General features: G+C 39.3%; 1 protein-coding gene across 4 annotated transcripts in view; it reads right to left on the bottom strand.

The window, feature by feature from the left end:
- Positions 1-12430, bottom strand: part of gtse1 (G-2 and S-phase expressed 1) — a 38294-nt gene that overhangs the window by 15863 nt on the left and 10001 nt on the right. For all 4 annotated transcript variants that reach the window (XM_078235511.1, XM_078235512.1, XM_078235513.1 and 1 more), the window contains exons 5-8: positions 10930-11112; positions 7328-7472; positions 2311-2661; positions 1635-1707 (exon numbers count right to left, since the gene is read on the bottom strand). In XM_078235511.1, coding sequence (XP_078091637.1) covers positions 1635-1707; positions 2311-2661; positions 7328-7472; positions 10930-11112 — 752 coding nt within the window. The remainder of the gene's footprint in view (positions 1-1634; positions 1708-2310; positions 2662-7327; positions 7473-10929; positions 11113-12430) is intronic.

The following is a 12430-nucleotide window of genomic DNA, read 5'->3' as shown; positions in this document are numbered from 1 at the left end:
CAAGATAGTGCACTGTCAAGAGATCTTGGGCAGAGATAGACTGGTAACTGAACTGCGAAGAGGATCATGCCAAACTTCAAAAGGACAGACAGATTAGTGGAATGGGCAGGCAATGCCAGATGAAATTTAACACAGAAGTGTTAAGTGATTTATTCTGGTAAAAAGAATGCAGACAGACAATATAAATTAAAGGGTACAATTCTAAAGGGGGGGGGGGGTATGGGAGCAGAGTAACCTGGGTGTATATGTGCATAAATCATTGAAGGTAGCAGGTCAGTTTGAAAAAGTGGTTAATAAAGCATATGACCCCCTCCGCTTTATAAACAAGAGCACAGAGAATAAGAGAAAAGACATTATGTTAAACTTGTATAAAATGCTGGTTTAGTCTTGGTAGTATTGCATCCTGTTCTGGGTGCATTTTAGAAAGGAAGGCTATGAAGGCATTTAGAGGTGTGCAGGAAAAAAATCATGAGAATGGTTCCAGGGACAAGAAACCTCAGCTACGTAGCTAGATTGGAGAATTTGGAACAGTTTTCCTTGGAGAAGCAAAGGCTGGGAGGAGATGTTGAATACCTTTATCAAATCATGGGGGGTCTGGATAGAGAAAATAGGGAGCAGTTTCTATTGGTGGAAGGATCAAGAACCGAAGGCACAGATTTAAAATAATTGGCAAAAGGAACAATGGTGACAAGAGGAAAAGCTTTTTCATGCAGCAAGTGGTATGCATCCTCAGTGTGGTGGAGGCAGGTTCAATAGAGACATTCAAGAGAGAATTGGATGTCATTTGTGATTTTAGTTTGAGGCCATTTCACTGCTGAGATAGAGGGACAAACCCAATCGGAGAGATGGAAAAGTTGGCCATAATATTTGAAAGACAACAGCACAAATACTTGAGAAATTGAGGTTGGGGATGGACGAGTAGCTTCCAAGCTGAAAGGGGTTGAAGGTGGGCATTGAATAAAATATTTTGATTTAAAAAACCAAAGGGTAGATAACAATATGCAGTGTTTGCTATCATAGGCCCAACTTTTCCTCCTGGAATCTAATGGGCAAAACAAACGGAGTAAGGGCATATGGAGAAAAAGAGAAAACAAGTTCCAAGCGTATGTCAGATTGGAGCTCGGGATAACTTGTGTTCTCTATGAAGGACAGAGTGGAGGGGGAACCGAGGTGGGAGGAAAGGCTACAGAAAATTCCATGGCTGAGTTCAAACTATCATGCTTTCACTCATTCTTTGAGGCACCATTAAGCAGAATGGATATGGGCATTATTTACCATTGAGGAATAGGCACATGTAACAATTGTATTTTTAACTGAACACACTTTATTAAACAAGGTTCTTCAAGCTGAGATAGAGGCAATGGGTTTGGGGGCAGGGAAAACAAACAAAAGAAAAAAAACTAACAAATTGGGAAAAGTTGAATTGCTATCCAGTAGATTTATGCTATTAAAGCATAAACATGGCTGGAGTAAAAATAGTACCGAGCTTGCTTGCATTACCATTGGGTCAATAACCCAATAGTGCTGGTCAAAGGATTAACATTTTGTTTATTTGATGTAAAGTAGGAACATTTACAAATTATTGTCTGATATGCTATTTTGACATTCTATTGCAATTAGAAATTTCTCATTACCTCTCAATTGCACTGCAAGACAACAGCTTCTTTGGTTGTGTTATTTTTGGCCTTGTGGTTCGAGGTGAAGGTGCTTAAATGAGAGTTAATAAAAATAATGAATAGTCTCCAAGTCAAATAATTCTTTTTGCACCAGAAGATAAAATGAAGCAATCCAACTAGATTGGTGCAATAAGGAAAGATTATACACACAAATCACTCCCCATCCCAAATCCCTCCCAAAAAGAGATTAAAAATGTTCTTCAAATGTTAGCAAGTCCTCTTATTTAGATCTTATACAACAAAGATCATAGTCTTGAATCTAACAGTATAAACCACCCTTCATGTTTTGACTATAATTACTATTATTCAAAAATGCAAAATAATTCTTAAGATGTCTACCAAAGGTAACATTTCCAGTGGCATTAAAATATAATCGGAAAACTGGGCATAATATAATCTTGTTTTGGTAGATGCAGATCAGTCAGTCAAGGATCATCATCTTTCCCTGTCCCCAATCCCATGAACTTTTCAACTGCCATCTACTTTCCACTGAGAACAATGAAGTCATTTCAACTGATGTGATAAACATGTACTTAATAGTTTAGCCTAGATTGACAATTAGCAATCCCAAATTGTATAAAAATTTGGCATTAAAAGATCAAAATGTATATTTTAAAAACATGTTCACACTTACCACTGGATCTTTTTGAAGTTTGACTAGGAACAATAGATGTCTTAGCCTTTGAGCACTGGTCCCTCCCTAATACATTTACAATTTGATTTGATTTGTTTTTAGCATCAACCTTCATTTCAATTGAGCCAATTATTTGTGAACCTTTACTGGGCAGAGTCTGCATCACTAACCCTTGCTGATTAACTGTTCCAGAAGTGGTTAGTTTACAAGTTGTCACTGGTTTCATTAATTTTGTTTTTGGAACATCAATTGCAGATGTAGAACTTGACTTGCTCTTTGGGGCAGCAATTCTGTTTCCATTTTTGGAGGTTTGTGGTTTTGATGAGTTTAAGGGCATGTTCATGGACACCGCTGAAAAAGAAATAGCAAGTATTTAAAATTAAAACAAAAACAAACTATAGATCAATTGAGTGGGCAAAGATCTAGCAAACGGAGTATAATGTGGAAAAGTGTGAAATTGTCCATTTTGGCAGAAATAATAAAAAGGAAGCATATTATCCAAACGGTGAGAGATTGCAGAGCTCCGAGAGGGGACCTAGATATCTTAGTACATGAATTGCAGAAGGATAGTATGCAGATGCAGCAAGTAATTAGCAATGCTAATAGAACACTATTTATTGCAATGGGAATTGAATACAACAGTAGGAGATTATGCTTCAGTTATATAGGGCATCTGAGACCCACATCTGGAATACCATATACAGTATTGGTCTACTTATTGAAGGAAGAATGTAAATGCATTGGAAGCAGTTCAGAGAAGGTTTACTAAACTAATAGCTGGATTGGGTGGGGTGTTTTATGAGGAAAGGTTGGACAGGCTAGGCTTGTATCTGCTGGAGTAAGAAACAACTTGATTGAAACAAGATTCTGAGTCTTGACAGGGTGCATTGTGGGAGAATTGAGAACAAGGGCTCAGTTTAAAGGGCTGCCCATTTAGGATGGAGATAAGGAGAACTTATTTTTCAAGAGTCAAGTCGTTGGAACTCGTCTTCAAAAGGCTGTGGAAGCAGAGCCTTTGAATATTTATATTTTTTTAAAACGGCAGAGGTACATAGATTCTTGATAAGCAGAGGGATAAAAAGTTATCAGGGAATATGCAGCTGAAGTTGCAATCAGGTCAGCCAAGATCTCATTGAATGGTGGAGCATGCAAAAAAGACAAAACAGGTCATTTTGAATTTGAAAGCAAGATATTTCCTTTTGCAAATATTATACTGCCAGAAACAGAATTTATCAGATGCATTTTTAAAAGTATCCCTAATGCTCATTGTTTATTTTAAAATGCAGCATCAACTATTTTCAAAGATATAACTGATTATTTGGTGTTTGGGTTATCAAGGGACTATGGACAGCCTCATGGGTTTCAACTGGAATTTATAAAAGAGCATGCCTTGTTGCACGAATCGCATTTTCCATCCAATATAACTGTTTTTCATTTACACACCAGCTTTCCAGAATATATCGCTATTATCAGAAATTTACAGCACAAAAAGGAGGCCATTCACCCATCATGTCAATGTACATTGACAAGGAGCCATCTAGCCCAAATCCACTTTCCAGCTCTTGGTCCATCAATAGGTGCTATCACTCCCTAGCCAACATCACTATATTACAGCAAAAGTGCAACTCAAAGTAGTAACCTGTTAAGCAAAGAAATATAAAGGAATTGTAATGCTCTTGTACATCTGGTAGTTCTAGAGCACTTTTGGAGGGGTATGGATAAAAAAATCTTGGGCATGATCTATGGCCATTCATGCCATGCTCCTGCTGCAGCAAGATCGGAGAATTTGGCACCCAGTCAAATCTCCATTCACTGCACTGGGATGGGAAAAACCCACTGGAGTGAACTGGTGTAACATTCCAGCCCAAGAATTTAATCCCCACTATAAGACAAGAACAGCAAAGAGCTTATTTTGAATGCAGGGTAATGTGAATATATTCAAGTCTGGAACAGAGCTAACAGCTGCCAGAGGGATAAGAGTACATTTAGGATGTTAGGTACATAAGAACATAAAAGAACATAAGAATTAGGAGGGGGGGTAGGCCATCTAGCCCCTCAAGCCATTCAATAAGATCATGGCTGATCTGATAGTGGGTTCAGTTCCACTTACCTGCCTGCTCCCCATAACCCTCAATTGCCTTAATGGTTAAAAATCTATCTGTGACTTAAACACATTTAACGAGGTAGCCTCTACTGCTTCATTGGGCAGAGAATTCCAAAGATTCACTACCCTCTGGGAGAAGTAGTTCCTCCTCAACTCTGTTCTAAATTGACTCCCCCATATTTTGAGGCTATGCCCTCTAGTTCTTGTTTCCATTGTAAGTGGAAATAACCTCGCTGCTTCTACCCTGTCTAGCCCCTTCATTATCTTATGTCTCTAAGATCTCCCCTCAACCTTCTAAACTCCAATGAGTACAGGCCCAGGCTACTCAATCTCTCCTCATAAGCTAACCCCCTCATCTCTGGAATCAACCTGGTGAACCTTCTCTGTACCCCCCTCCAAAGCTAATATATCCTTTCTTAAATAAGGGGACCAAAATTGTACACAGTACTCTAGGTGCGGCCTCACCAGTACCCTGTACAGTTGCAGCATGACCTCCCTGCTTTTATACTCCATCCCTCTCGCGATAAAGGCCAACATCCTATTTGCCTTCTTGATTACCTGCTGCACCTGCAAACTGAGTTTTTGTGATTCATGCACAAGGACCCCCAGGTCTCTCTGCACAGTAGCATGTTGTAATTTTTCACCGTTTAAATAATAGTCCATTTTACTATTATTCCTTCCAAAGTGGATAACCTCACACTTACCAAAGTTATACTCCATCTGCCAGATCCTTGCCCACTCACTCAGCCTATCCAAATCTCTGCAGACTCTGTCCTCCACACAATTTGCTTTCCCACTCATCTTTGTGTCATCCGCAAACTTTGTTACCCTACACTCGGTCCCCTCCTCCAGATCGTCTATGTATATGGTAAATAGTTGAGGCCTCAGCACCGATCCCTGCGGCACGCCACTAGTCACTGATTGCCAACCGGAAAAGCACCCATTTATTCTGACTTTCTGCTTTCTGTTAGATAGCCAATCCTCAATCCACGCTAACACTTTACCCCCAACTCCGTGTACCTTTATCTTATGCAGCAACCTTTTGTGAGGCACCTTATCGAATGCCTTCTGGAAATCCAAATACAGCACATCCACCGGTTCCCCTCTGTCAACCGCGCTCGTTATATCCTCAAAGCATTCCAGTAAATTAGTCAAAGATGACTTTCCCTTCATGAATCCATGCTGCGTCTGCTTGATTTAACCATTCTTTTCCAGGTGTCCTGCTATTTCTTCCTTAATGATAGATTCCAGCATTTTCCCAACTACGGATGTTAAGCTAACCGGCCTGTAGTTACCTGCCTTTTGTCTACCTCCTTTTTTAAACAGTGGCGTTACATTAGCTGTTTTCCAATCAGCTGGCACCTCCCCAGAGTCCAGTGAATTTTGATAAATTGCAACTAATGCATTTGCTATTACTTCTGCCGTTTCTTTTAGTACCTTGGGGTGCATTCCATTCAGACCAGGGGACTTGTCTACCTGTCATCCCATTAGCCTACCCAGCACTACCTCTTTAGTAATAGTGCTCGTTTTAAGGTCCTCACCCCCTACAGTCCCATGACCATCAATTATTGATATGCTATTTGTGTCCTCCACTGTGAAGACAGACACAAAAAACTTGTTTAAGGCCTCGGCCATTTCCTCGTTTCCTATTATTAAATCCCCCTTCTCATCTTCTGAGGGACCAACATTTACTTTAGCCACTCTTTTCCGTTTTATATATTTGTAAAAACTTTTACTATCAGTTTTTATATTTTGTGCTAGTTTACTTTCATAATCTATCTTTCCTTTCTTTATTGCTTTCTTAGTAGTTCTTTAAAGCCTTCCCAATCTTCTAGTTCCCCACTAATTTTGGCCACTGTATGCATTGGTTTTTAATTTGATACTCTCCTTTATTTCCTTAGTTATCCATGGCTGACTATCCCTTTTCTTACATTTTCTTTTTCACTGGAATATATTTTTGCTGAGTACTGAGAAAAATCCCCTTAAAAATCCTCCCCTGTTCCACCAATTAGTCTGTTCCCAGTCTACATTAGCCAACTCCGCCCTCATCCTATTGTAATCCCCTTGTTCAAGCAGAGGACACTGGTTTGGGACTCTACTTTCGCACCCTCCATCTGTATTAGAAATTCAACCATCCTCACAAGGAGATCATTAATTTTACCTGTCTCATTACACAGGACCAGATCCAAGATAGCTTGCTCCCTCGTAGGTTCTGTAACATACTGTGAGGAAACTATCGCGGCAGCATTCTAAGAACTCTTCCTCAAGTCCACCGCGTCCGACTTGAGTTGACCAATCAATATGAGGTTAAAATCCCCCATGATTATTGCTGTTCCATTTTTACATGCATCTGTTATTTGTTTGTTTATGGCCCACCCCACCTTGAAGTTATTATTTGGGGGCCTATAGACTACGCCCACCAGTGACTTTTCCCCTTACTATTCCTTATCTCCACCCACATTTTGCTCCTTGGAGCCTATATCGTCTCACTACCGCCCTGATGTTATCCTTAATTAACAGAGTTACCCCACCTCCTTTTCCTTCCTGTCTATCCTTCCGAAATGTCTGATACCCCTGGATATTTAGTTCCCAGTCCTGGTCACCCTGCAACCACGTTTCTGTAATGGCCACTAGATCATACCCATTTGTACTGATTTGTGCCATCAACTCATTCACTTTATTTCGAATGCTATGTGCATTCAGGTAAAGTGTCTTTATGTTAGTCTTTCTTACCTGGTCCCGATTTGTTAGTGCATTCCTTTGTTTGCATGCTCTGTTCTACTTCATTGGACGTGATGTGTCAAAGTAAACAAAACACCCCCATTTTATTTTTAAAATGTCAGATATGAAAACCAAAACCCAAATTCCACAATTTTTGATTTACAAAACATTATGATTAAAAATCCAACTTGCCTTTGCCACCACTAGTGGAATTGTGAAGACTAGAATGGACACTGGATGTAGATGATGTATGGTTGAGAGTCCTTACTGTCAAACCAGCATTGGGCTTCTTCAGAGAACCCAAAGCCTTAGACCCAGATATCTTTGGTTGGCTTACCTACAAGAAAACCAAGTCGTCTTCTTAGATTGTAAAAGTACAAAAAAAAAGGTTTTGCTATGCATAAGTTGCTCAAACTTGCTCCTCCCATTTTTCCTCGTATTCCAAAACCCAGACATAGCCAGCAAATGAACTTCAATGAATAAAAGTAAAATAAAATGAGGCAATACATTTTGGTAGGAACAGAGAGATCACTTATTATTTGGAAGGAGCAGGTTTAGGTGGGACAGAGGAATAAAAGCGATCTTGGAGTGGACATACACCAGCCTCAAACCAAGAAATCCAATAAGGAATGCAGAAGAAACTTTACTAGGAAATCATAGAATCATAGAAAGAATCATAGAAATGGTGAGAAAGTTAAACTCGCTACCACAGGTAGTATACATACATTTAAAGGGGAAATCAGATAAGCATATCAGGTATGAGGAAAGAGGATCATAATAGATTTAGAGGAGGAAAAAGGAGAGGATGCTCTAATGGAGCATAAACACCACCATGGACTGAATGGGCAAAAAAAGTCCATTTTGTGCTGCATTTCTAATGTAAACTTTAAGCTGTTCAGAGGGAACAACAGTGATACTATAGTCTTCAAAATCTTAGCAAGCATTTTGCAAAGCCCAAGCCTCTAATATAGCTTATAAAAGAATGAAAATCAAACCTGCAACCATTAGGCTTGTATATTGTTGCTATTGAAGCCATAAGAATAGATGCTTATAGTTAGAAAAATTAAACATCTATTTTAACATAGTTACAGGAATGTCTGACTTCAAGATTTTTGACTTGACCAAAAATACAACACTTTCCCTGTATTGAATCACTTCTTGATGAGCACAAGGTGTCAGACCTGTACCCCATTCCCTTCATTAATAGGATCTCAGAAAAATGAAGGTCACTTACCCCTCATCAAAAAATACATTACACAATTAGGTATGAAGAAAGTGGACTATTTAAAAGAATTGAAGCAGGGCAACCAATCTTTTCCAGTAATATAGTTATATGCATTTTTATTAAATCAGCATTAGTTTTATTTTAACTTGCATCAAGTTCTCAATTCTGGAAATTCAAGATTTAATCACAGTACTGAGACATCTAAAGTAAAGTTTATTTATTAGTCACAAGTAAGGCTTACGTTAACACTGCAATGAAGTTAATGAAATTCCCCTCATCGCCACACTCTGGCACCCGTTTGGGTCAATGCACCTAACCAGCACGTCTTTCAGACTGTGGGGGAAACCGGAGCAGCTGGAGGAAACCCACGCAGACACGGGGAAAACATGCAAACTCCACACAGACAGTGATACAAGCCAGGAATCGAACCCAGATCCCTGGTGCTGTGAGGCAGCAATGCTAACCACCAAGCCACCGTGCCACTATCAGGATCAATCCAAGACTATAAATCTGGATGTATTGGGGAAAGGGTGAAGTACTGAACACAAAGGGGGCAGAGAAAATAATTGAAAGTTTGGGGCATGGAATGTATTTTAAAGAATTACCATTCTGAAAGGCATGTAATCTATAATTTTATTTGTAATCAGAAAAACTATACACTACTACAACTTCATAAAAAGTAGTTAAGAATCAGTCAATGAGTCATACAGGCAATAATGTTCGGTGCAAGTACATGGAGGTTTTAAAACAATGTATGCCAAAGCCATCATTTGTCATGGAAAGATTAAAGCTTGGCTCGGTCAAAGAAGACAGTGGGGTAGCAGTGGAAGGGTGCGTTTCTGAATGGAGGGCTGTGACAAGAATATACAGTAAATGGCAGAACCCTTAAGACTATCGATAGGCAAAGGGATCTGGGTGTACAGATACACAGGTCACTGAAAGTGGAGAAGGTAGTCAAGGCATATGGCATGCTTGCCTTCATTGGCCGGGGCATGGAGTTTAAAAATTGGCAAGTCATGTTGCAGCTCTATAGAACCTTAGTTAGGCCGCACTTGAAATAGTGTTCAATTCTGGTTGCCACACTATCAGAAGGATGTGGAGGCTTTGGAGAGGGTACAGAAACGATTTACCAGGATGTTGCCTAGTATGGAGGGCATTAGCTATGAGAGGTTGGAGAAATTTGGTTTGTTCTCACTGGAGCGACGGAGGTTGAGGGGAGACCTGATAGAAGTCTACAAGATTATGAGAGGCATGGACAGAGTGGATAGTCAGAAGCTTTTTCCCAGGGTGGAAGAGTCAATTACTAGGGGGCATAGGTTTAAGGTGCGAGGTGCAAGGTTTAAAGGAGATGTACGAGGCAGATTTTTTTGCAGAGAGTAGTGGGTGCCTGGAACTCGTTGTCGGGGGAGGTAGTGGAAGCAGATAATGTGGTGACTTTTAAGGGGCGTCTTGACAAGTACACGAATAGGATGGGAATAGAGGGATATGGTCCCCAGAAGGGTAGGGGGCTTTAGTTAAGTCGGGCAGCATGGTCGGTGCAGGCTTGGAGGGCCAAAGGGCCTGTTCCTGTGCTGTAATTTTTTGTTCTTGTCCAATTGGGGAACATATGCTGGTTGCAGACCAAAGGATGAGGCTTTGTACTCTTAATATCTGAAATTATTACACAATACGCAACAAATATGCAGCAATAGCAAGCTAAATAACTCAGATATTACTGCCTACCATACGAGTTGATGTGGAATGCTTAAGATTCCATGATTGCTGCTCACAGTAAGATACTGATCTGAACTGAAGTGTAAAACACACTTCTGTGCAAAAGGACCAGAGTTGTGTCTCTGAAAGAAGTGAGCTCCAACATTCTCACAGCAAAATCACCTTCTGGCAATTGAATCAGTTGTTCTGAGCCTGAATATGGACTGTGTCAACTTGAACAATTAAGAAAACTAAGGTGTCCTTTACTAGAAAAGTAAAGTATTTTGACAGGAAATTTTCACTTATTTTTCCTTCTCTAATTTTTCCCCTTTTAAGGGCACTGAATCAATAGTGAGATGCAGATCCGTGGGAATAGCATGCAAGGTATCTTCCCCAAATTATCACTCTCCATTTACAAGCTTAGACAGTTTCAATAGGCTGTGTTGGGAAAGATGCGTACCATAATTGAGTAACACATTTAGCAAAAATAAGTGAGCACAAATGTTCACTGCAAGACTGCTGTTTCTCCAACTGAGAAGGTACTCAACTAAAATGAACACAATTATCTCATACCTCCTCTTTACAAACCAAGACAAAAAATATTGTTATTGTTCGGATCAAAATCGCGACCATAATTTGTTGTCCAAATTGAAATGAGAAGACTTCGGATTTTGGCATCTACTATTGCAGGGAATTGGCTGGAACTAGAAGTCACAGCTTGATTCGTATCAATCTCTACTTTTGGACAATTTTATAAAATTGCTGATTAAACTCATTTATTTTAACACAGATGGATTTTTTATTCATTATAATGTAAAATCCACAAGTTCCTATGCAGTTTGTTCTTGAATAAATGTCTCGGGCTGTTATCCCATACCTGGTTCGGAGCAAACGATCCATTCTTATGGCTAGAGGCACTAGAATGAAGAGAATCACTTGCATCAGAAGTAATGCTCGTAGTATCAGAGGTGATGCTAGCAGTATCCGATAGATCGTCTGATGAAGCAGTATTATTCAAATGTTTCTTCCTGGAGGGCGTTAATCCAGTTCCTGGCTTGGGCTGAATGGGTAGTTAGAGAGAGAAATAAAAGATAAGATAAATGCAGCTTGGATAAATCAATATCACTGGATTTTCCATTTCATAATGATATTCAAAGACACAATTATGCATTGATCTTGTAAGCACACCCAAGGGAGCAAACTAAAGAGTATATTACAGTAAAATAAATGCCCAAAACCATTAGATTTCTTTACATATGGAATCCATCATCTAATGTCCTATTCATTATTGCCTCAGACAACAAAAGCATCAGCAGCTGCAATATTCCAATGCTTTTGCTTTGAGGAAATAAAAATCACCCTGGACTTTCGATTGCCTCAAATTGAAGATATCACGTGAAGTATAAACAGATGGCAGTAGTAAGGTTAGGGACTTTCATTTGAGTTTGATTGCAGCCAAGCTAACCCTGCATTGGCATTGCTAACCTGCAAAACCTCCCCCACCTCCCCAAAACAAAAATCTGAGGAACTGGGAAGTTGCAATAGTAATTTTGCACTGGATTGCAATCTATCCTGCAGAACAAATGAGGCAGATTTGTTTGCACCATTACCAAGCCATTTATAAAAAAGGGACATTAACTAAAAGTCAGAAGAACACCATAACGGTTCAGAGTTTTAAAATAATCCAGTGAATAAAATTCTTCCAACAGTCATGCAGATAGTATCTGACCCTATACCAAGTAAATGTACTACAAAGGATTACCAACATGATTAAACAATGTCAGCCACGCTTGGAGCTCCTGATATCAGAACCAAAAGATCACTTAATTACTAACATTGATTCATAGGACTAGACAATAGTCTGAAACAAACAATCACAAAATAAATTATATTTCTTGAATAATTTTTACTTCTGGCTAAGTGTATACCATTAACATTTGCAACAAGCTAAAACTTATCCTGAATCGAAACGTTAGCTCTGTTCTGTCCACAGATGCGGTCAGACCTGCTGAGATTTTCCAGAATCTTGTTTTTGAAGCTAAAATTACGTTTTACAAAACATTTAGTGTTAGAAATGTTTGGGTAAATGTTCTTTCTCATAACAAGCTCTTCATATACGTGCAAGTGGAAATTTATAGTAGAGATTTGTAGCTCCCATGTACAAATTCACTGATATATTTGAGGAATATTTTTAAGCCTACTCCAATGGTAATTCCCAGATGTGGCAATAGGCAACAGAGATGGTGCTGCATAGCTTCACCTGGATGTGATCTGATACAAGGAAATACAAAAAGAAATACTGGAACAATTGAGCTCTTTCAGATTAGGGTTAAAGAGATTACAAAGTGATATGACAAATGGTTAGAGTCAGAAAGATA

This window comes from Mustelus asterias, chromosome 19 (assembly GCF_964213995.1).
Source record: "Mustelus asterias chromosome 19, sMusAst1.hap1.1, whole genome shotgun sequence".
Lineage (NCBI taxonomy): Eukaryota > Metazoa > Chordata > Chondrichthyes > Carcharhiniformes > Triakidae > Mustelus > Mustelus asterias.
Note: the sequence above shows the minus strand (reverse complement) of the source record. Positions and strands in the feature narration are given on the sequence as shown.